Below are 23412 nucleotides of genomic sequence, written 5' to 3'. Positions count from 1 at the left end.
TAAGCTTACAGGGATTTTTATTGTTTAAGACCTGGTCATGCATACTAAAGTTACATGTTTTCACCACTTTGACTTAGAAAATGCACTAGAAAAATAAACTTTTTGGTCAGAACAAACACTGAAGTAGATGAATCCACCACCATGTGTCCGTACACTCAAAGCTAAACTGAATTTCAGTTTGAAGCAAGGAATGTGACTGGAGGCCGAATGGTGCCCCGGTCAGTCAGAAACTTAGCCCACCTTCCCGCCCTGTCAGAGTGGTAGCGGACAGAGGTTGCCGGTGTCTCGCTGCCATGAGCTGCAGGTGGAGCCGCAAGAGTCCCCAGTGGCAGCTGAGTTTCTGCCCAGCTACACATGCCTCCCAGTGAGACCAAAGGACGAGCAGCCAGCTGTCAAACAGTAAGTTCATCACAAGCATCTCCATCCAGGAGTCACACCGGGCCTTCCTGTGGAGCACAAGCTATTAAGGAGGAGTGTGGGATCTGACGATGCCTGTTAACCTGGCATTTCAAGCAAACCATTTCTGAGTCAGAACAAAAAGGAACTTACTTAGGATTTATGGGTTTATGAAATCAACAGATCCCAGTACTGAGAGGCATCACCAGAACGGACATCTTTCCCGAACAGTGGAGATGTTTCTGTGTGGTGTCTCCGCAGATCTCATGCCACACTTATATCATTACCTTAGCTAACACTTCACTGCCTAAATGAAAGAGGAAGCTTAAAAGGCTTAAAAGGTGAACACTTCAAAATGAAGTATTCTAATAATGCCACCAACAGTACTAAGCTTCTGCCTCCCCAAATGGAAAAGTAATCCCATGACTGGCCTGAGAATCCGGTGGCATTTAAAATAACTGCCCAGCCACGGAGAATTCAGAAAGGCTCAGTATCTTACAGGAGTTCAGGGTAAATACCTCTTACTGTCCTCTTTCTGGCAAAAACACAGCATCTTACAAGCTGACGTGTTTGTAAACCTCTAAGGATTATGTGGCTCCTTGTGAAAGCCAGATGAAGCCTCTTCTGCCAAAAGCAAATAAACTCAAGAAGCCAGAGTTGCACAGTTGTTTCTCTAGCTTTCTTCCAGCCTCTCCCTGTGAAGGTAGAATAGGATTCCAGGAAGAGACACAATTTTCCAGATTCTGTATAAGAAGGAAGAAGACCCCCATCTTACCTAAGCTTACAGATTCATTTGGCATTAACAGCGTCAGAGGTCAATTGATTCAGACCCACATTTCCTATAAAATAACCCAGATTGGGTTGGGGCAGGGAGGGAAAGGCCTCCAAAAGGTAGAGTATAATGTCCCTGTGGCAGTACAGCCAATTGATGCCGAAAACAGAGGGTCCAGAGCTGAGTGTAGATCCTGTTTATCATGTGATTCAGGGGTGTTCAGTGGCTTGTCCAAGGCCACAGCAACATACAGCCAGAACTCGGGTCTCCTGATACACTATTCCTTTCCCTTTTCTATGCCGTACGGCCCTGAATTTAGGGAAAAGTTACTTTCCAGGTATTTATGAAAGGGGCCAGCACTTTGCCCTAAAGGAAGACACTCCCAGGTCTCCGGATGTCCGCCCATTTGGCCCATCAGTGTACCCTACCACTACCGAGTCAGGCTCACTGGGTGCTCCCTGGGTCATTCCCTCACCCTGCCAGGGAAACTACACGAATGCCTGGTGAAGCCACACAGAAACTGCCTTGATTTTCACCCAAGGAGTCCCAGTGTCACAGCTGGATTCAAACCTCCTGAGGCGTCAAAGCTATTTGATCTCTCTTTGGAACTGCAGAAGGCAGACAAATCCTCACTCTGACTCCTTTCAGGAGCTGAATGCAACAGCTCCTTGGTCCCACTGGAGAGGCCTAGGAAACAGGCAGCATCCCGGTCTCTGACGTACTTGTCTAGGTGAGCTTAGATACACGTAAACCTCTTCAGTCAAATGGACATGGGCAAGACTGGCCAGGAATGTAGTGCAGAGTTTAAACTCTGCGAACTCGGTGGGGCCGAACGGTTCATTGGTCTTTCTGTCTAGCTTGCTGTTGGTTTTGTGTTTTAATCTCTCTTTCGTCTTTGAGATCTGAGAAAGCCTCTATCCAATTCCCACCTCCAAGCAGTTGGGTTCTGAACCATCTACTGAGTCATCCTCCTTGTGCTCTTTTGATCTTTTCAGCAATGCTGGTCCCACTGTCACCAGCAGATGAAAGTGGAGACTGCCAAGGGTACACATTTGGGTACTTCCGGCTCCGAGGTCCCAAGATGATTCAGGGTTAGTATATATGGTGAAAAGGTTTTTCTCTGGCATTGGCACTGCAGAGGTGAATAATTTCCACCTCCAACTTCTCCTGACATTTTAAACAGTACTATAAAGACGAGGAGCTTATTAATGATAGACTGGCCTTTGCATTTCAGAGTACTCTACTCTACCTAACTGAGCTGTCCTCCTTGCCTGGTGGTCTAATAAATGCATGGAGAAGGTACTTATACAACACAGAGTACTTGACACTTTTTTAATGCCACGATTTTCAAGGAATGAATACAAAAGGAAATAGGTCAAAAGCCACCAAATGAACCACTTAATTGGATGCTTGGGCTAAGGCTAAATTTTCGACAGGAAAGGTCTAAAGTGCTGAAACGCAGAACTAACATTCAGTCTCGCTGGATAAAGTCTGTCCGCCCACACCAGAGACAGAGACTCGAGACAGTCTGCGAGGGCGGCTGCCTCAAAAGAGGTCCAGCAATAACTTGCCTTGCAATCATTTCCAGAGACGAAAATTTAAGAATCCCAAGTCATTTAACCATTCCCTGCTACCAGGTTTACAGGGTACCACCAGAGCCTCAAGGGTAGAAGAAATTCATACAAACCCTGGTCATCGCACCTGCCCTTTTCAAGTTTAACCCTCCCTGCAAAAAGGAAGTTGGTAATCGCCAGGCCCCAAGAATATACATACTAGTTTCCTTAAAGGCAGGGCCAGATGGTGACACATGCCTCTTAGAAAGGCCCAGATGTACCACAAAACAACAGGATCCAACCACTTGCATCTAGTAGCAAGAAAACCAATTTTTCTAGGCAGAAAACCAACCTCTGACATTCAGTCACTAAACCAAATCTCAGAACATCACGCCAAGGCCCTAGGCATCATTTCACCCAGGCTCATTTTACAGATGAGCAAGGTGAGGCCCACAGAGGCCCAGGTCTTGTCCACAGTCACACATCTGGGGCTGGAGCCGTGGTCTCTTAATTCTTGGGCCAGAATTCTTTTAGCTACTCAGGCCTCACATCCAGCGTTGCAGGATGAGTAAGATCACGTACCTCTAGGATCCTGTATGATTCTACTGAGAACCAGGGCTAAGGCTTTATGGGTTTGGGAAAACTTCAGTTTCTATTGCAAGAGTCAACCGATGAATCCCAGAGGTGCTCTGAAGTCTCGCTCCCAGATTTGATCATGAAGTGCTGCGTATGTCCTGATGCTCTCACAATTGAGTTAAGGTGCTTTCCAAACTTAGTGATGGCAGCTGGGGCCTGGACCTCAAACTAGAAATTTCCTGATGTACAACAGAGGTCTGTAGTTAGTGTTCACGCAAAAGACACAAACTCCCAGTCTCACGTGTGGCCACCTTGTAGGTTCGGCCAAGTTATTTCATAGGAGTGTGCCCACTGGCCAGTCAGGTTGCCTTCTCCTGGAATGTAGTACCAAAGTGACTTTGGTCCTAGTTTTTCTTGTTCCAACATCTGTAAGAAGTAGATACAGCTTCCAGATTAATGGTTGCAAACTGGGATTCCAAATGTTTGGGAAAAGCTGGGGACATTTTCCGTGTCTTTCATGGATTAATTCAAGTAACCGAGGGCTTATCCCATGGCTCACCGTCAGAGCCCTACAGGCTGCAATCCAATGACAAGGAGCAAGCCTGACCCCATGGCACCTCAAATTCTCCTTGTGCCTCTACAAAGCAAAAGGAAAGGATTTAAAGATGGTGGCACTCACAGAGGACTGGCTAATAGCAGGAGTATAGCTGTGATTTCACGGCCCGCAGGGAATCATCACACTGTGCATCTGAGCTCAGCCCCTCGGGCGGCAGAGCCTGGCGCAGGATGCTGTCACAGACGGGAACAGGTTGGCAGAACTCTCTCACAAAGTCCTCCTCCGAGGCCAGCAGCACCGCGTTCCAGGCGGTGGTGTCCAGCTCTCCGGCTGTGCCCCCATATTCCTTGGGAAGAATGCTTCTTGGAAGGTTTGTGTGGAGAGAGTTCAGGTCAGACCCGTGGAGGAAAAACTAAAGGGGAATGAAACGGAAACACATGTGTCCTCAGGTTAATCAGTATCGGTGACGTGCAGGATAGGTAGGCGCTCATCTGCTGACTGAATAAAGGAACAGTTGATGGATGGCAACTTCACCCTTCTAGTTACTCAAAAAGCCTGAGGACCTTTACTTCCCTTCCTTATAACCCACATGCTGGTGGCTGGCCCTTCAAAACATGTCCAGGATTCACCCCCTTTGGAACCATGGCACCGTGGCTTCCCCCCGGGGTCCCCATGACTCTGACCTGGTCTTCCTACTCACAGCCAGTCCTACTATCTCAGCTCTTCTCGGTGCCAGATCATGCTGCTCCTCTTTGTACAACTTGCCAGCGCTCCCACCTCACACAGACCAGAAGCCCAAGTCCACATGCTGGTCCTTGGGGCCTGGCTCAGTCTGGCCCCTGCTGGTCCTCTGCCTCCCTCCTCCCTCTGCGGATTTGCTCCCACCTCAGGACAGTGCCACTGCTGGTCTTCCTATCTTTAGGCTCACTCCCTCTCTGTTCCAAGTCTTTGCTCACTCAAGGCCACCTTCTCAGTGATGCTGCCTCTAACCACCCTGTTGAATGCTACAACTCCCTGCCCCGTTCTGTACTATCCCATTTCTCTGCTTAATTTTTCTCCAGAGCACTTACCACATTTTAATACTAGATTACACACATCCGCTGTCCGTGTCTCTCTCTAGAATGCAAGCTTCCCAGGGGGGCAGAGATTTTGGTCTATATTGTTCATCTAGGACATACTTGTACATAGTAAAGTGATAAATATTTTTGAATGAATGAATGAGCATAGGAAGGACGAAATGAATAGGATTATGGACCACAGGGATTATCCACCCCTAAACTGGAGTTAAAATCTGCAGGGAAAAGGCCTGGGAATCTGTCTGGATTTCATTTTATTATTATTTTAAGATTTTATTTTTAACTAATCTCTACACCCAACACGGGGCTTGAACTTATAACCCCAAGATTCAAGAGTTGTTTACTGACTGAGCCAGCAAGGTGCCTCCTGTCTGGGTTTTTAAATTCCTTCCCTTGCAACCTTGAGATTCTAACTCTCTGTGTTTCCTCTCTGAAAAAGAGTACAAAATTCAAGACCATCTTTGAAGGGACCACAATATTCCTGAAGGGAAGAAGGAGAAAACTACCAAGCATCATATTCAATCGCAGTACTCAGAAAGGCAGAGGGAGAAGAAGTGGCTCTTCTAGGTCAGAAACCATCTTTCAAAGTGCCATCTATCCTTTCTTAAATAACGGGTAAGCTATGATTCACAAATCTCATAAACCTTGAATTATTCCACAAACTTGGTATAACAGGACAACAAATTAGGTACATGGAAGGGCTTAAAAACAGCATTTTTAAACCCCAAGGAGCTGTTTATAAGAAATCGCCATAACTCTTTAACTATCTCCCGGTACGACCCTTTTCTGTGTTGTCTTTATGCACAAAATACGATGTTGGCTCACAGCGCCCAGGCCAGGATATTAAAGCGTTTAAATGTCTGTAGGGCAGGGAAGTTCTGTGATACTAATCCCGCTCTGCTCTCTCCACTGCCCAATACTCCAATTAATTTTATCTTCTCACAGAAAGGACGGTTCATTTAGTTTACCTGTAACTCTGTACTTCCCAGATTAATCATCCCAGGGCAAAAATAGTAAACTAAGAGAAGTTTACTGATGTCACCAATAAGGAAACAAAAAATAAAAAAAATTGAAGTATCAATAGAATCATCACTTACTCTGTTTGCTATTTTCTCCTTCAGAAATGGTTTTATGATGGCAAAAATGCCTTTAAATATTCGCGGTTCATTCACCACATGGACTGCTTTTATCCGAATGGGGAAGCCATCCTGTGAGGCAAGGGAAGGAGGTGTTAGAACAGATAGGGTGCCTGCAGACTGTTTCCACAGCCTGCCTTCCTCATTTAAATCTTCTCCATTAGGCCCCCATATCAGTTTGGTGTGGTTCTCAGGGCCTCATCAAAGACAGCCAAGTAGGGGCTAATCAGGAAGATAAGCCTCAGAGAAAGTCTCTCCTGGGACGCAGACTTAGGTGAACAAGTGCAGAGGTGTTCCTCTGGGGCGGAGGCGGGGGGAGTGTATAAAAAGGCCAGAGCCTGTGTGGATCAGTGTAGCAAACATCAGGCCTTCAGGATCAGTGTTGCCCAAATGGTATTTCTCAGGACAGTACTAGGTGTGATGTAAAATGGTTCTACAGTAGGTAAATAAGTTTGAAAATAGCAGACCACAGAGTCACACAGGGCTCCTTAACTGTGGGACTGTTCACATGCAAATGTTTACGGTCACATTCACAAGAAAGGGACATACTACACCCTATCTCCAAAACTTATTTAACCCTGGGACTTTTTTTTCCCCCAGATTATCTTCCAAGACTAGAAAATTTTATCCAAACTCATCCTGGTACGTGAATCTACACAGTATTTAGCAGGGGCATCAAAAGAAGGGTGGAAGCTAAGGAAAGCCAGAGGATTGGCTCGTCGCCAGAATTCACATTTCTGATAATGATCAAATGTAAACACTGGTGTTGAAATAATCGTGCTGGTGCACAACAGGGGCTCATGCACATTGTGGGGTTCGGAGAGGAAACTGCCATATCTCTGGTGCACCATAGCTCATGAGAGACAGCACCCGCAGGCTGGTCAGGGGGAACGAGGAGCCAAAACTGTGGGAGACTCGGGCCAGGCTACACACGTGAGGGCGCAGTGTCCCCATCCATCAAAAAGGAAGTCACTCATGCTCGCTTCGGCAGCAAATATACTGAAAAGGAAAACTAATTCTTGCCTTGTCTACCTCGGAGAACTCCCTGTAGACTGAATGAGTTATAATGACTCTAAGAGCACTTTGCAAACCGTTGAACACTGTGCACATATGGGAGGAACTTTCTGGTTCCCAGCCCTTGTGTTCTTTTTTTACTTTTAATTTTTTAATGTTTATTTATTTGAGAGAGAGACAGAGAACAAGCAGAAGAGGGAGAGAGAGAGAGGGAGACATGGAATCCGAAAGAGGCTCCATGCTCTGAGCTGTCAGCACAGAGCCCGACACGGGGCTCGAACCCACGAACTATAAGATCATGACCTGAGCTGAAGTCAGACGCTCAACTGACTGAGCCCCCTAGGCGCCCCCCAGCACTTGTGTTCTGAAACACAGAACACATGGGATGTGAAAGCATCTGTTCCAAACAGTCCAACAGGCTCCCGGGCCCCAGGTCCCAGAGGGCATGACAGGCTCTCGCAGTCAGACAGAAAAACAGATTCTCAGTTTCATTTGTTCAAAGTGCTCCTCTGTCTTCAGGAGCAAAGAGCCCCCCAAAACATCTAGAAACCATTTCGCTGGTTGTTTGGGCTCTTGCCCTGAAGCTGATCTTGCCCAGACTGAAGGCACCTCAGAAACTACTGGCGAACCTGATGAGAGTGAGTGGTAAATAGGGCATTTACTTTTCTTCCCATAATGCTTTTGTATCTTTCGGGTCATAGGAGTGAGAAGTGTGGGCTTTGTGGAGCATGTGGGTTCAGCAGTAAACGGATGGGGCCCTGGGGAAAGCCAGAACTGTCCCGGAGCAGGCACACGACAGACAGGGGCCATACCTGAAGGATGCCAATCACCTTTTTGGCTATAAAAGGGCCAAAGTGAGATGCTTTTGATAAGCTCACTCCTTTGTAGTCTGCAAGAATTACAATTCCATTCACCTGGGTTTCTTCAGACTGAATGAGTTTTTCTAATGTCAAGTATATGGCTCGGATGTTTTCTGTAATTGGATAGTTGCTCGGGATCCATCTGTCTGAGGTCATAAGAAACGGACAGAACATTACAGGGATGAATACAAACAAGTAACCCGACAGGCTAAGATTGATCTCCTTACTAGAACTCTTGTTTAAAGATGGAAAGAAAGATATTCTACTGGCGTGACTCTATTTAGGTTAGTAAATGGGACACCTTAAGCAACAGCTGATGTTCTTAATTCCAAACGCAGCAGCACATTGTGAAATGGAAGCACCACTGGTGCTGCGGTTAAAAGTATCAGCTCTGAAGTCACACACATCTGGGGGTTTGCATCTCACTAGCTGTGTAACCCTGGGTGAGTTACTTCCTCATTCTGAGCCCACATCTCCTCAGAAGTAGAATGGGACAGTAATACTAACCTTAATGGACAGCTCTGCCTTCTGCCAACAGATGTACCCAGATTTTCGTAACACCACCCTGAGCTGCCTCCTTCCACGCTAGCCTGACAGTTTGGGTAAAACTGACCTGACTCCTGACTCCTCACTGCAAAGGGTCAAAGCGGGTCTTACCTCCTGCTAGCCATAGCGTGTGATCCAAGCCAGAGCACACCAAGCCAAGGAGACTCAATTCTGAGACCTCGGCCCTTTTGAAAGAAAAGATCCCTCTTCCCTCTGGTAGGGGGGAGGCTGGAGCCTGAGACTCAGGGGCCCCACCAGGCAACAGCTGGCCTGACAATGAAGCCTGTGCCAAGGGAGGCAATGATGGAGACAGCGTTCCAGTGCTGTGGTTTGAGCCAAGTCCCCTTTCCAGTCTGGATGCTGCCTTGATATCCCCTGTATATTTACGAAGTCCTTCCTTTCTCTGGGAAGAAGATGGAAATGACAACTTTTGACTATTAACCACTGTTCTCAAGAAAATCCCATAAGACCAGTGTATCCTTTTCTTAGGAAGATAAAACTCCACATGATGGCCGCCACCAAGGGGGTATGTAATATGCGCAAACTTCCTACAAAAAAAACCTTTGTCCAAACACTGCCAGCTTGCTTGTTAACGTTGCTGCCAACTAAAGCTGCTTCTACATCACTGGGTGTCATCCTTTTCGGTTACATATGTCCCCAAAGAGCTTATAAAAAGGCAAAGCTAATATCCAGTTGACAATAAAACCTCCCGTGTACACCTCCTTCTAAAAAGTTGCACTGGTGGGAAAGGGTCTGTCTAGCTCTGCTCCAGACCCATGGGGAAAAATTCACCTCGCAAGCAAAGGGTTGAAACCACGCAAGCGAAGAGGTAAAACCAGTGTGCTAATCTCTTTTGCAATATCCTTATGAGTTGTGTACAAGGGAGTAGCAGGAAAAAAAAAAAAAGGCAAGGAAAACCACAGCTGACTGGTTCCTAGGTCTCTCGGTGCCCTAAAATCTCCACTGCATTGCTTATTTTAAAATAAAATAAAAAATAAGATAAATCACCCTAGTTCTGACAAGTGCCTAAAGCAGTAGATAAAGCAGTTAGTTAACACCGTGCCTAGTACACACTAAGGGCTCAAAAGGATGGTTTAATCTCCAAAGAGGGTTTAGTAAATGACCAAAGCACCTGGTGACATGGATCTTAAAGGCAGAGGAAGGCACAGGGAAGTCTTTACTCCCCTTCAGGCTCCCCTTTAAGAGAAGTGTTATAAGATGTCCTGATTAACATCATGAAGTGCTAAGATGGAAAAGTGAATCTAAAGTCAGTGGATGGCTTAAGAAAGCAGAGGAAAGTAGGGAGGGGTGGGGGAGGCACAGGGGGACAGACTGGACTGCCCAGCCCCCACTGAGGTCTACCTCACCTAGTCACAAAGGAGGGATGGGGCAGGGGGCTCCTGGCAGCCCTGCTTTGCCCTGTGACCGGGGCAGTTTTCTCAACCCACCAGGCTGTCAAGGCTAGAAACCGGGACTGTGCACTGAGCAATATGAGCTCTCGCCATGTGCAGAGAGCAAAAGCCAGTCTACAGAGAGAAGGGTGAAGAAGATATGCACAGGACAGCAGAAATGTGTGGCCCAGAGAGATACACGGACTGACAGACACAGGTAGAGACAGGGAGAATGGTTGGCTTAGTTCGCGATGGAGGAACGAACTGGATCCTGGCTCTGGGGTGCCGGGGCCAGTGAGAGCCACAGCTCCAGCTCACTGGTTCCTTGGGATGCTCCCGTCTCTTTAGACTAACTCTTCCCTTTTTTCCTCAGCTGGGTTGAGCAGCTTTTGTCATTTGTAATCAGAAGAGCTTTGACTGAACCAGGGAGAAGACAAAGAGGAAAATATAAGAGGGAGAGGGCGCCGGACACACAATCTCCCAAACAGCCGGGTTGCACATGCCCCAAAAGTCTAGGGCGATACCTGGGCGGACGCAAAGGATATGGCAGCCCCTGGGATCGGTGTGGGGCAGCACGGTGAGGAAGCCGGAAGCGAGGACCTCCTTTAAGGCCGAGGGCTTCAGGTTGTTGAAGACTTCAGGCCAGCTTCTCCGGCAGCTGTGGTAGTTGACCAGGAGCTGCAGGGCCCGGTCATAATCAAACTTGCGGGCCCGGAGGAAGCGCAGCAGGAAGGCGTCGTCCAGGGAGGTGCTCAGGTTGGGACACTCCTTCCGCACCATGTCCCGGAGGGCCTGCACATCTCGAAGTCTCCATTCCGGCTTCTCCTGCAGCTCTTCCCGGGCTTTGGTGACCAGTTCTTCGGTCAGCGAGCACACATAGCCCGGAGGCTCAGGTGGTGGCGGCAGCTCATTCTCTGAAAGTGAGGCCGCCGAGGGGCTGGTTCTCAGAGAGTCACTTTCTTCGGACATTGGCTACCAGGATCCCTGCCAAGACACCAAGCCCAAAGCCAAGTTAACATCACCCAGCCCCGCTCGTTTCAGGGCAGCACCATGTGGGGGGACAGTGGCGGTTCTCGGCTGCGGCACCGAACGGGATCTGAACCACATGCCAGGTCCAACCTCAGACTGAACAAAGCCCAAATGTCCACCGAGGCCCCCGGGCGGCTACAGGGGCACGCACACTCCTCACCCAACACCGTGGCCTTGCTGACAGACGCAGGGACGGTGGCTCCGCCTCCTTGAAATTAAAGGAATATGAACTAAAAGTCTCAAATTCAGATTGGTGAAAATACTTGATATTTTTGCTGATATGCTTACTGTCAGTCAGAGGATAAACTGGCCTGGCCTCTTCAGCGGGCAGCTTGTCACTTTCACAGTGTAAACCACACACCCTGTGGCCCAGCATCCCGTTTCTAGGACATATACTTGCATGTGTGTGCAAAACAGACACACAAGGACGATCGTTTCCAGTGCTGATTATAATGGAAAAGGAGCAGAGACACTTTAACTGCATACCAGCTAGAGACTGGTAAGTAACATTATAAGAATGGGATACTATTCACTCATGGAAAGGAGTTAGACCTTCATGAACTGACACACTAAGGAAAAGAAAGCAAGATGCAGAACAATGTGTATAAAATCATCTCATTTATATTTTTAAAATGTATACATATATACTTGTGACTGCAGCTAAAATTTCTGGAAGGAAATACAAGAAAACTTATCAATGGTTTTATGTAGGGAGCAGTACCGGACAACTGGACATTTAAGGAGGGAGAGAGACTTCTCACTGTACCGTCTGACTTTTTTCCCATATACGCATAGGACTTATCCTGATGGCTGTGAAACCATGCTGACGGGCTCCCTCGCCGGGATGGAGCATAACTGACGGGTGGCCGAGCTGCCGGGCCCCTGGGTCCACCATCCAGTAGATGCCACACTTTCCACAGACTGTCCCCAGCCAGGGACTGGGTGAAACGAAACGTGGGCCTCCTCTAACAGGCAACTCGGCCTTGAGGCTGAACCTTTCATGAGACTGCAGTCCATGACCTCCTACCCAAACCTGCCTCGCAGGGGCTAGACTCGGATCACTGTCTGAAGGCTCTCCCTGACTTCTCCAGCCCCCCTCCCTTTTCTGCTTCACAGGCACTGCCTCCAGTTCGTTTCTTGCCTGTCCCACCTCATCCTGGTATCGGCTTTTTGGAAGATCTGAACTAACACATTTATTGAATAAAAAACAAAGCCAAAACAGGTGCTTTAGATATTTCGGGAGTAAGGTGGTAGCAGCTGCCCAGTTCCAAAGCCCAAGCTCTTGTCCACAGACTGCCACTGATCCCTGATTCCCGAGCTCAACAAGGACCATCTCAGGGGTCTCTTCATGTGGGCGGTGACCAGGTCACTCCCCCTAAATCTTAGGTCTGCCCACTCTGTCCCTTGCATTCTAATCTCCAGCCCCACCTGGCTGCTTTCACTTCCTTCCAAAGCTGGGTTTTCTTGTCTTGTTCACATCCTGTTTCCTGTGATTAGCATGTTCTCCCTCCAGTCCTTCACCTGACTAATCCTAATTCATCCTTAATCCCAATCAGATGCCACTTCATTCACTCAGCAAATATTGAGTACCTCCTATGTACCAGGCCCTCCTCCAGGCACTGGAGATGCAGAAGTGAACAGCAAAAAAAAAAAAAAAAAAAAAATTGTGCCTTTGTTGAACTTAGATTCTAGTGGGAGAGGCAGACTAGAAGTGAAATAAACTGTATAACCTACCAGGTGAAGGTGTTATGATGAGAAGTAAAGCAGGGAAGGGGTTTGGAGGTACCTGGGTATTGCAATTTTAAATAGGATTGTCAGAGAAGGCCCCACCCAAACGACATTTGAGCAAAGATGAAGGAGATGAGGGGGCGAGCCATGCAGGTAACTGCGGAATAAGGGCAAAGCCAGAGGCAGAAACACACCGGGCTTTTTCAAAGGGCAGAGAGGAGGCCAGTCTGGCGAGAGCCAAAGGAGCAAGGTGGAGAATATTCGCAGATGAGTTTACAGAGGTACTGAGGGCTGAGGGTACAGTGCTTTGAGGGCCAGTAAGAATTCTGACTGTTGTTGAGTTTGGTGGGGGCCATCTGAGTGGAGTGACATGATCTGATTTATATTTTAAAGGATCACCCGGCTGTCTCCCAAATGGACTGTAAGCAGATAAGGACAGAAGCAAAGAAAGAGACCATTCAGAGGCTACGACAGCAACCCAGGTAAGAGATGATGGTGCTTGAAGCAGGAAGACTTCTTCAACTCCAGGCCAGGGTAGGCGCCTCCCCTCAGCCCTTTAGCATAGCATTCTCCCTCTACTGTAACTGTCGGTAGGCAATTTGTGGGCAACATCCATTATCTGTCTTGCTCATCACCCTAAACCCAGCACCTAACAGTGTCAGACACATAACCTGCGCTCCATAAATATTCGCTGAATGAGTTGAATCTGCTTGGCGGAGGAATGCTAAGTGAGAAATGAAACAACATTCCTGGTTCACAGGACCCACCCTGGGGCTGTTTCCATGGAGTCACCAACAGATGCCTGTAATCCCAATCCAGTGCTTACCTGGAAGACAGACTGTAGTGTCCACAGGCTCTAGGCCTAGCCTGGCACATGACGGTGCTCTGTAAATATTAGCGGACGGTATGAGGTCAAGTGATGTGCTGGAGGGTACACACCTAGTGAGGCAGAGCAAGGATGTGTCGAGCCCCACGCTGGGCTCTACCCTCCACCTGGAGCTTCCTGTTTAATCTCCAGGGCCTCGGTAGTGTCAAACTCAGAGCAGGGCTCAGTCTCCAGAATGAACTGATGGATGGGCGTATGGATGGGTGCAAACACCATTTGTTACGGAGAAGCCTGGAATCTTCCTCACCTGGAGCCCATCATTCTGTAACCATCGCCTTCCTCCCCACCCCACCAAGAAGAGGCCGGGAAGCCATCGTTTCTGGAGCCCTAGAGACCCCAAGTCCCGTAGACAAGTTTCTGAGGCCCCCCACTTCCGGCTGTCACCCCTTCCCCATGTGTCCCCATTTCCTGGGGTCTCTCTCCTTGGGTCCCTTCACTTCCGGTTATCCCTCCCTCTCAGGGGTCCCTCTCCCCGACCCCCATGACACACAGACGGGCTCGCGGGCACTCACCGGCCCGGCTACGGGGCGGAGCGCGGGTCAATCGGCAGCGGGAGCCTCGTCCGGCAGCACACGCAGAACCGACCCGCACTCCCTGCCCGGCCGGCCCGGCCCCTCGCGCCGGAAGTGACGTACGCGGGGCGTGGGAAGGAGAGGCGCCGCCCGTAAATGCTCATGCGCAACATCTCGCCGCAGTGCCGGCCCTCTGTCCCCACCTAGCGGCCAAATCTGTGCTCTGGAGGAATCAGTCCTGCGGAGAGGCTAGTTGGGAGGTCAGGGAGCAGGAGTGGCTTTGGGTGTACACATGGGCTAAGGGAGGCCCAAGGAAAGAAGCCGCCATTTCCGAGAACATGGCTCCCTGTACCTGGTGTTTTACATCCATTGCCTTATTACACCCTCGTATTTATGGAATCCCCGTATTTCATGGAGGGGAAACTGGCAATCAATGAAGTAAAGGGCTTCCAACCCAGACCAGCATTCCAACCCTCTGAATTAGCATTCCCGGATTCTTCCCTCAGGACTGGCTGCTGCAAAGGGGGAGATGCCAGTCTAGAGGACATCTGTCTGTAGCTGAGGTTACCTCTGGCCTCAGTTTCCTCATCCGTAACACGATTCTTGCTTTGAAATCCCTGTTGAATGTTTGTTTCCTGCTTTGGGGCTCATAAAGCCCTTCAGAAAGTGGTAGCTTGAAAAAGGCTTTGCTGCCCCATCCCCATTCATTAAAATCCCCTGCACCATCACCACCCCCACCCCCCACTCCCCACCAACATATTTTGTGAACTGCAGCTTTGAGACAAAGATCCCAGGTCACTCTTTCAAGCAGAGTAAAGACACAAAGCCAATTCTAGAGAGAAATTCTGTGGTCTGGGAGAACTGAAAGCCCAAAGGCGTATCTAAGAGATGACCTTATACAATCTTTTTCTGTCTCCATCCCAGAGGCCAGAGGAGCTCTAGGGAGATGGGAACTGACCTAGGAGGGCCGCAAAAGCATGGCAGTTTCTAATCAGATCCCAGATTCTTAGAGAAAGTGGGGGAGCCTGGGAATCCTAAGTTTTGACTTCTGCTCTGGCCCCACCACTTCTAGGATAAAATACAGAACACTCAGTTAAATTGGAACTTCAAATAAACAATTTCTTTTTAAGTGTAAGTATGTCTTGTGCAACATTTGGGATATACTTATACTAAAAAATTTATTACCTATCAGAATTTCAAATTTAACTGGACACCCTGACTTTTTTTTTGTTTGGTTTATTTTTCTCCCTCCATCTATGTATTTGTTTCCTATTGCTGTTATAACAAATTATTGTTATGTGTCCTGCCTCCCTTTTATAAAGATTCCTGTGATTACTTTGGGCTGCCCAGATAATCTAGGATTATCTCCCATCTCAAGATTCTTAACTTAATCACATCTTCAGTGTTCCTTTTATCACATAGGTAAGATATTAACAGGTTCCAGAGATTAGGACAACACTATCTTTGGGATGCCATTATTCAGCCTACCACAATCTGGCAACCCTGTTCCCATCCATGTGACCGTAGCCAAGTCACTCAAATTTCCAAAGCCTCAGGTTCCTCATTGGCAAAAAGCGTATTAAATAAGATCATAGGAAGAAACACCTTGCCCCTTGCCAGGCAAGCGGTAAGTATTTTTACAAATGACAGCTCTCGTGGCAAAGGTCAAGGGATGATCCTATCCGAACCATGCTGTCCTAAGGACGGTGGCTCAGTCGGTTAGCATCAGACTCTTGATCTTGGCTCAGGTCATGATCTCTCCGTTTGTGAGTTCAAGCCCCACATCAGGCTCTGTGCTGACAGCATGGAGCCTGCTTAAGATTCTGTCTCTCCCTCTTTGCCCCTTCCCCACTCAGTCTGTTTCTCTCTCTCTCTCTCTCTCTCTCTCTCTCTCTCAAATACACTTCAAACCATGTTGTGCTAGTCATTGGGATAAACTCCTCCACCCAGACCCAGGACCCATTGGTGGTACCATTCAGGTTGCAATCCCAGATACTGCCAGCAGGAGGAGAAGAATCTAGGTCTAGAACCTGGTCTCAAGGGCAAGGGAAAGGTGCGCAGGACAAGATTCAGAGATGCCCCGGAAGTCCCTGCCCCATCCTCCAATTGAGGGCTATTACTTTTGGTTCCTCTTGGTGTTACATATCATGGAACCAAGTTATCTCAGGATTAGAAGAGTCTCAGATAATTAACAAAAAGAGTTTTCATATTTCAAAGGATTGTATACACCAGGTACTGTACTAAATAGTTTGCTTGTATGATTTCAATTATGCCTTACTACAACCCTGTGAACAGCATGCTAGGATTGTCCTCTGTACAGAGGAGGAAACATCTTTCCCTTTTCTCTATACAGAAAGGGAAAGCCACTTGTCTAGGGGCTCAAGATAGTCAATGAAGGAGCTGGGTTTGAGCCCAAGTCTGTGTGACTTGGCTCTGTATGACAGCCCCAAATTTTACTTTGCCTAAGAGGTTACTTTGCCTCTTTATTCTTACAGGTTGGGAAGCAGGCTCAGAGAAGAAGAAATTGCCCATGTTCATATGATGACTCCATGGTGAGCTGAGATTTGAACTTCTGTCTTTGACTTTTCTGCACTGGACACTCAGAAGTAACACACACTGAACAACCCTCCAAAAGGTCCATTTACTCATGGGTAAAATGGAGGGCAGATGGTCCCCAATGTCTAGGGGACAGAGTTCTGGTACATTGCATCGTGACATGTCTGTTCACTTGTGATGACCACCCCACTTGAGAGCAGAAAAATCGCCAGAGGAAGGGCAGCTTGCTCTGCATCTTGGTTTGGAGGGCTGCATACATCCTGCCCTCCCAGCTTCATCCAGTCTCTGAAGAAAGAAGTCTCGGCATTGGGTATGTGCTAGAGGCTGCCAGAAATGCCTGAGCTGTCACTGTTTTCAAAGCATGTGATTCACAAAACATGTGATTGTCTGAGCTAGGACAATCTCCTAGAACCAGTTTTAGTATTGATTCTAAGCCATCGAGGCTATCAAATGGACAAACCAACCCGATGATAGTACAATTTCTGCTGCAACAAAGCTAATCATTGCAATTGATTAAAATGCGTCAAATATGTTTCAACAAGTTCATATGATATTCAGCCAAAACACTAGCGGATCACCTTCTGAGAATGGCGTAGAAACATATTCTTGGAAAACTATGTAAATAAAAGAAAAGGATCAAGTACTTGTCCCACATTTCCTATAAGAACTGTGCCACTGGTTGACCAAGTAACAAATTAAAAAAAAACATCTAATAAAATTACTACAATTAATGCAGGAAAGCAAAATGATACAATATTGCTATTTTGCAAGCTGCCTTGAGTTAGTGTATGCAGCCATTGTACAGAATAGCAGGTAATATCAAAAAAGAGCAAACTCTAGCCACGTATGTGCTTCTTGATAAAAGAACCCAGGCCTACCTATAATCACACCAGAGGGATGGAAACTGGGTCTGACTCAGCTGCTAATATACAAGGAATGCAGAGGTCAAAGGGCCATGTTGAACTGTACTATGAGGATCTGAGAGACAAAATCCAGACTTTGAGAAACTCTATGGGTCAAGCAGCAAAACAGGTAAATTGCAAGGAAAAGAAAGAGATATAGGGGGAATCTATGGCTTAAAACACACGCTTAGTTTCTTCTAATGGGCAAAACAACTACAATATCTTAGGGATGCACACTCAAATGATCAAGCAAGGAAATAATTACTCTAAAAGTCAGGCTATATTACTTTTGTGGGGAGGGCTATGATTGAGATGAGGTGCGTGGAGGGGCTCCTGGGGTCACTAGCAAAGTTTTATTTCTTGACCTGGGTGTTGCTTACGAGGGTGTTTGCCCCCCAAATAATCACTAAGCTACAAATTTAATTTGTATGATTTTCCACATCTGTGATTTGTTTGATAACACAAAGTTTTTAAAAGATGAAAACAGAACTACCTACCTCACTCTGTGTGTGTGTGTTTGTGTGTGTGTGTCTGTACATACATATTTGAATATATGGCTTCTGATACATAGTAGGTACTCAATGAATGTGAATTCTCTTCCATGTTAATCCTGTCAAACAGCCTTACCAGTGTGATTTCAGCACCATTACTAACATGTGTGACTAATCACAAATAGTTAATGCTTATTAAGTGATTATTACTGTTCCCAGTAACATCTCATCTAACTGCATCCTCGTAACCCTATTATTTTTATTCCTGTTTTACAGAGAAGAAATGGAGACTCTGAGAAGTCACCTGTGGTCACGCAGAAGGGGGTACGCTGGGTTTTGAACCGAGGCAGTCTGCCTCCATGCTCCATGCTCTCCCCCACAGCATATATAATGTACTGGTCCAGCGCCCCTGTTTGCAGGAATAACCTTCCCCTGTCGAGGGCCTGCCGATGTGTGTGCCATCCCCTGACACTCTACGTGAATCGCACGACAACCCTGGCAGGTGCAGGTACTTGTTGGTTTGTATTTGAAAACCGGACTCAGAGAGGCCAAGGAACTTGCCCAGGGTAAATGGCAGTTGTGGGGGGTGGGGGTGGGGCAAAAACTGTGGATGGGGAGGCTTCATAGTCTTTGGCCCTTGGGATTCTAAGGAACAAAATGTTCCACACTCTTCAACAGATGCTCATCTGATGGACCTGACCCAGTCTGAGGTCATGGGTTGCCCAACCAGCCGTCCAGAGCCTGACTTGGCTTGAGAAGTGTCCAGACCAAGGCCGGGAGAAGTCAAGGGCTTGGCAAGCACCAGACATGCCTGACTCCAACCAGGGGGTCATGTGAAGCTTGTGACCCGTGGGCCCGGCGTGCCTCAAGGAGACAGAGACTTCTGTTACTCTGTGTGCCAGGCTTTTTGCTCACAAACCTTGGAATCAGGGCCCAGAATAAGGCTGGCCACCTCTCTGAGCTTAAGATAAAGACGTGCATGGGGCTAGTTGTGCTGTTTTCCCACAAGAAGTGAGAGCCCAGCTGTGTTTTTCTGGTCACACACTGATTTTTAAATCTGAGTCAGCATGACTGCTTGGAGGTATGGGCTGTCCTATCTATTCCCAGGGGCCCCAGATCCCAGCTGGGCTGAAGCATTTCCAAAACAGGGCCTGGAATGGTAAGGGACCAGCAAGGGTGGAGATTCCGTATCCCCTACCCCACCAGGACCAGCTTAAGAGCCCAGCCAGCCCACCCTCCACTGTATTATTTTTTTTAATATTTTTATTTATTTCTAGGAGAGAGAGAGAGACAGCGTGAGCAGGGGAGGGTCAGAGAGAGAGGGAGTCACAGACTCTGAAATAGGCTCCAGGCTCTGAGCTGGCAGTCAGCACAGAGCCCGACGCAGGGCTCAAACCCACGAACCGCGAGAGCATGACCTAAGCGAAAGTCGGACGCTCAACCGACTAAGCCACCCAGGCGCCCCCCCTCCACTGTATTATTAACATCCAGCAGTACTGAGTCCTTATCAAATGCCAGGCACTGTTGCTACACTCTTTATATATATTCACCCCACCAATCTTGTGGAGATGCTATCACATAGGGGCTCTTATGAGTACCATTGGACAGGTGGGAAAACTGAGACGAGGAAAGGAAAACCACTTGTTAGCGGTCACCCAGAGATGGAGTTGCAGGTCTGTGATTGTGGGATCCTAGAGAGTCAGTTCTGGCAACCCTATACATTTTTTTATGTTTTTATTTTAGAGAGAGAGAGAGAGCGTGAGCAGGGGAGGGGCAGAGAAAGGGAGAGAGAATCCAAAGCAGGCTCCAGACTCTGAGGCATCAGCACAGAGCCTGTTGCAGGGCTCAGACCCACAAACCATGAGATCATGACCCGAGCTGAAGTCAGAAGCTTAATCGATTGAGCCACCCAGGTGCCTCTCATTCTGGCAACAGTATAAATTCACATATATATGAGTATATATGTCACTCAGCCCTCATAATGACCCTGCTGGGTATTGTCATCTTCATGAAGATAGGAAAAAACAGAGGCCCAGGGAGGTGGCTATGACTTGTACAGTGTAGCTCAAAAGCTCTGTCGTGACAGCCAGTGGTAACTTTTCAAGAGCACAGTCCAAAGCCCACAGCTGCTAAAATTTGGCTGCGACCACTTAAAACCCTGATATGTATTATTGCCCCTACATCCACCCGTGGTTCTCCTGTGGTGGGGAGAGGGGACAACAACCCTTTGGTGGCCATCTTCTTAGAAGAGGGGAATGGAATGATGGGGGCTCTCGAGGGGGGTACAATTGGAAGAGTTTATTGTGTGGCTCCTGTGTGGGTGCCCAGGGGTCTGATGTGGGCAGGGGTAGTATCTAGAGGTTGGCAGAAATGGGCTGCCCGGCTGCCCTGGAGAAGGAGCTAGAGAGTGTGGGTGTGCTGAGGTCAGCCCGCACTCCCAGTGCTCTGTGTGTTCCCTCCGGGCCTGCCTGAGCAGGGAGTGCCTTCAGGGAGTCAGCTTGGGTCCTGTCTCCTCGGGTCTTGTGGAAGCACAGAGGAGTGGTAGCACCAAAAAGCTAGGGTTGGGGGCACCTGGGTGGCTCAGTCGGTTAAGCGTCCGACTTCGGCTCAGGTCACGATCTCACAGTTCGTGGGTTCGAGCCCCGTGTTGGGCCCTGTGCTGCCAGCTCAGAGCCTGGAGCCTGTTTTGGATTCTGTGTCTCCCTCTCTCTCTGACCCTCCCCTGTTCACAGTCTTTCTCTCTCTCTCAGAAATGAATAAAACATTAAAAAAAAAAAATGCTAGGGTTGGATGTCAGGTTCCTAGGGCTGAGAAAGGAGTTGCTAGGGACCCCTAGGAAGAGAGGTGCATCCATCAAGGTCAAGGGTGAGAAGGGCCGGTGGCATTGGCCATCCCCATGAGTCTACAACAGCATCCCATGACAGAAAAGTCCCATTAAAATGTCTCTTAGATCCAGAGAGCTCAAAGCCAGTCAGGATGGTGACAGGTCAAGTGAGACCCTTCCTCTCCCCTCGCCATCTCTCCCCAGCCCCCTCAGCCCCACCTGTGGGGACGGGGATGAGAAAGAGGGGGTCCACCTTCCCACCTTCCTCACCTTCTCCACCACAGCGGGCTGCCAGCCTCAAGCAGGACCAAGCTGGCTGAGGGGAGAAGCTTTAAACCCAAATCAAGCTGGGAGTTGTGATTCATAGCTTTACCGGACATTCTAATTTCTAAATTGCTACTGTGTTTGTGACCTAAAGTGATTATAGACTTGTCTGTTTCTTGAGAATGAGCAAAGCAGAAAAGTAACGGGGGATGAGTTGTCACCTGGTGGCAAAGAAAATGTCGCTTTACCAAATTAAGAGGGACATTGGGAGACAAAAACTAAAGGTGTGTCTTGATTATGTCACAGGTCGGGTTTGTTCAACATGCTGCTTGCAGAGAAATGGACAGTTCTCCAAAACAAGCTGGAAGTGAATGTTCCGCACTCTCTGGAGTTTGGTTCGTGAGAAGTGTGTGGGTACCTCTGGGAACCTCTGGAGTCCTTCCTTACAGGGCCAGCACACCCCTCTGCCTAGATGCTTCCGTTGTTGGTGTCTAAGGGCTTACTGTGTCTCCTTCTCCTGAGCACTATGGCCTCAGAAGTCTCCTCGCCTGAGAGATTATCTTCCTCACCCACAGAGTGGTTCACAGCCGACAGCAGACGTACAGACGTACAACAGGCCAGCCCCCTAGCAGGACTTTATGCTCAGTTCCTTCCTATCCTGCTTTCCTCCTTCCCTTTCAGTTTCCTCCATTGATAAATCACATGTACTTGGGGTGTCTGGGTGTCCGGCTTCAGCTCAGGTCATGATCTCACTACTTATGAGCTCGAGCCCCGCGTCAAGCTCTGTGCCAATAGCTCAGGGCCTGGAGCCTGCTTTGGATTCTGTGTCTTGTGCTCTCTCTGCCCCTCCCCGGCTTGCTCACACACATGCGCTCTATCTCTCTCTCTCAAAAATAATAAACATTAAAAAAACTTTTTTTTTAAATCACATGTACTCAATCCCTGCCTCAGGCTCTGTTTCCAGGGAACCTGGCTGAAGATAGTCCTGACCCTCAGGAGGCACTTTTGTGACTGGGCCATTTTGTTAGTCAAGTACACCATTAGCAAGTCTTCTGGACCCCAAATCAGACCGACAGAGGTTCAAATCCCAGCACGGCCACTGAAGAAGAGCTGTGTGACCTTGGCCAATGACTGCCAGAGGCCAAGTCGGCTCCGGCAGGTCCAGGGGTCCCTGAAGGATGGACGGTGTTGGCGAGAGAGAGAGAGAGTGAGAGAGTCCCGAGATTCTTTTTGATCACCAGGCAGGCATCTCTGTCCTGTCTGTTTTTGTGTCTTTATTTATAGGTTCAGCAACAAGATGAAGTCAGAGAAAGGAATTTCTTACAATGGGAGGCCTTTTGTGATAACAATAGTAGAATTATTCCAACCAAGGAAATAACAGAATGTTCTTAGTGAAAAATAGGATAACATATAGGTCAAATTGTATATAGATAAGCTAGGAGTATTTTGTCTGGCTCTCAAGAGGATGAATGTTTCTAAATTGGTTTGTTTGTGGAGACTGACATGGGGACCCTGAATGGTTCAGTCTTTTGCCCCTGGGTTATGTTTTAGCTGCTGTTATCTATCCTCATCCCAGCTGCCAATGTAAGAGAGGGTGTTTGTGGAAAGTAGGCCTTGAGGAAGGGACTGTTATGCTTCACCAATTAGCAAAGATATATGTGGTAACTATGTTTTGCTCTTAACCCCAAAATGGGCCCTTGGTCTCAGGGCCAGGCTCAATTGTAATTCTTGTGTTCTTAACCCCCTAAGTCTCGGAACTGCAAGGCCCATAGGAAGAGCCTTTTGACAATCACCCACAGAGCTTTCATCTAAAATCTCTTTTGTAAAGGCAGGAATATGCTTTTCCTTATGAGGTATCTGTGTTCAGAATATGGGTCTGATACGGAATATTGTGAGGCCTGGTCAGTACCAGCAGGCTTATATCCAACATGAGCCAGCAGTAGCAGAAGGAGATCCCAGTTTTCATTTCTCATGGCAGGAGCTGCAAACATTGTCACTTCCTTGCTGTGACTGCCATCCAGAGAGGCCCGTTCTCATATGTAAAGTAGAAAGAAAAAGCTAACCTGCTCACCCCCAGGCTTTCTAAGGCTCAGCCACTCACAACACCCAGCATAGTGCTGACGCCTTCACTGCGGCTCTGGCTTTTCCTCCAGGCTGGGAGCATGGACCCCACACCAGGGAGGCAGCGTTTTACCATCCAGTTTGAAGGTGTGTCCTGAGGGAAGGCCAGACCGTGGGACGGCTGGACTCAGCTGTAATAAGAGCCAGCTGTCAGGAAACATGGGCGACCTGCTAGTCCCCGTGCTGCGTGTTTGCCTGTGTGCTACCTTCACCGCCTTTCACA

The 23412-nt window shown here is 48.1% G+C and overlaps 1 protein-coding gene and 1 long non-coding RNA gene across 5 annotated transcripts; one reads left to right on the top strand and one right to left on the bottom strand.

The window, feature by feature from the left end:
- On the bottom strand, positions 1-14122 carry TTPAL (alpha tocopherol transfer protein like). Of its 4 annotated transcripts, XM_039248476.1 has the most exons (6): positions 14032-14122; positions 13460-13518; positions 10401-10860; positions 7892-8085; positions 6027-6137; positions 1-4265 (listed from the first exon to the last, which is right to left on the bottom strand). In XM_039248476.1, exons 3-6 carry the CDS (start codon positions 10843-10845, stop codon positions 3987-3989), a joined length of 1029 nt encoding a protein of 342 aa, XP_039104407.1. In that variant the 5' UTR covers positions 10846-10860; positions 13460-13518; positions 14032-14122; the 3' UTR covers positions 1-3986. The 4 variants fall into 4 exon arrangements, with proteins under 4 accessions (XP_039104407.1, XP_039104409.1, XP_039104410.1 ...); XM_039248478.1 differs by having other exon boundaries at positions 7910-8085; positions 13460-14122; XM_039248479.1 differs by having other exon boundaries at positions 7994-8085; positions 13460-14122.
- On the top strand, positions 12790-19201 carry LOC120242608. Its single transcript, XR_005531118.1, has 4 exons — positions 12790-13115; positions 16527-16583; positions 18257-18488; positions 18659-19201. It is a non-coding gene; the product is annotated as an uncharacterized LOC120242608 (long non-coding RNA).
- The last annotated feature ends 4211 nt before the right edge of the window (positions 19202-23412 follow it).

This window comes from Hyaena hyaena, unplaced genomic scaffold (genome assembly GCF_003009895.1).
Source record: "Hyaena hyaena isolate Hyena2069 unplaced genomic scaffold, ASM300989v1 scaffold_312, whole genome shotgun sequence".
NCBI classification, from domain to species: domain Eukaryota; kingdom Metazoa; phylum Chordata; class Mammalia; order Carnivora; family Hyaenidae; genus Hyaena; species Hyaena hyaena.
This window is presented reverse-complemented; position numbering and strand designations above follow the sequence as displayed.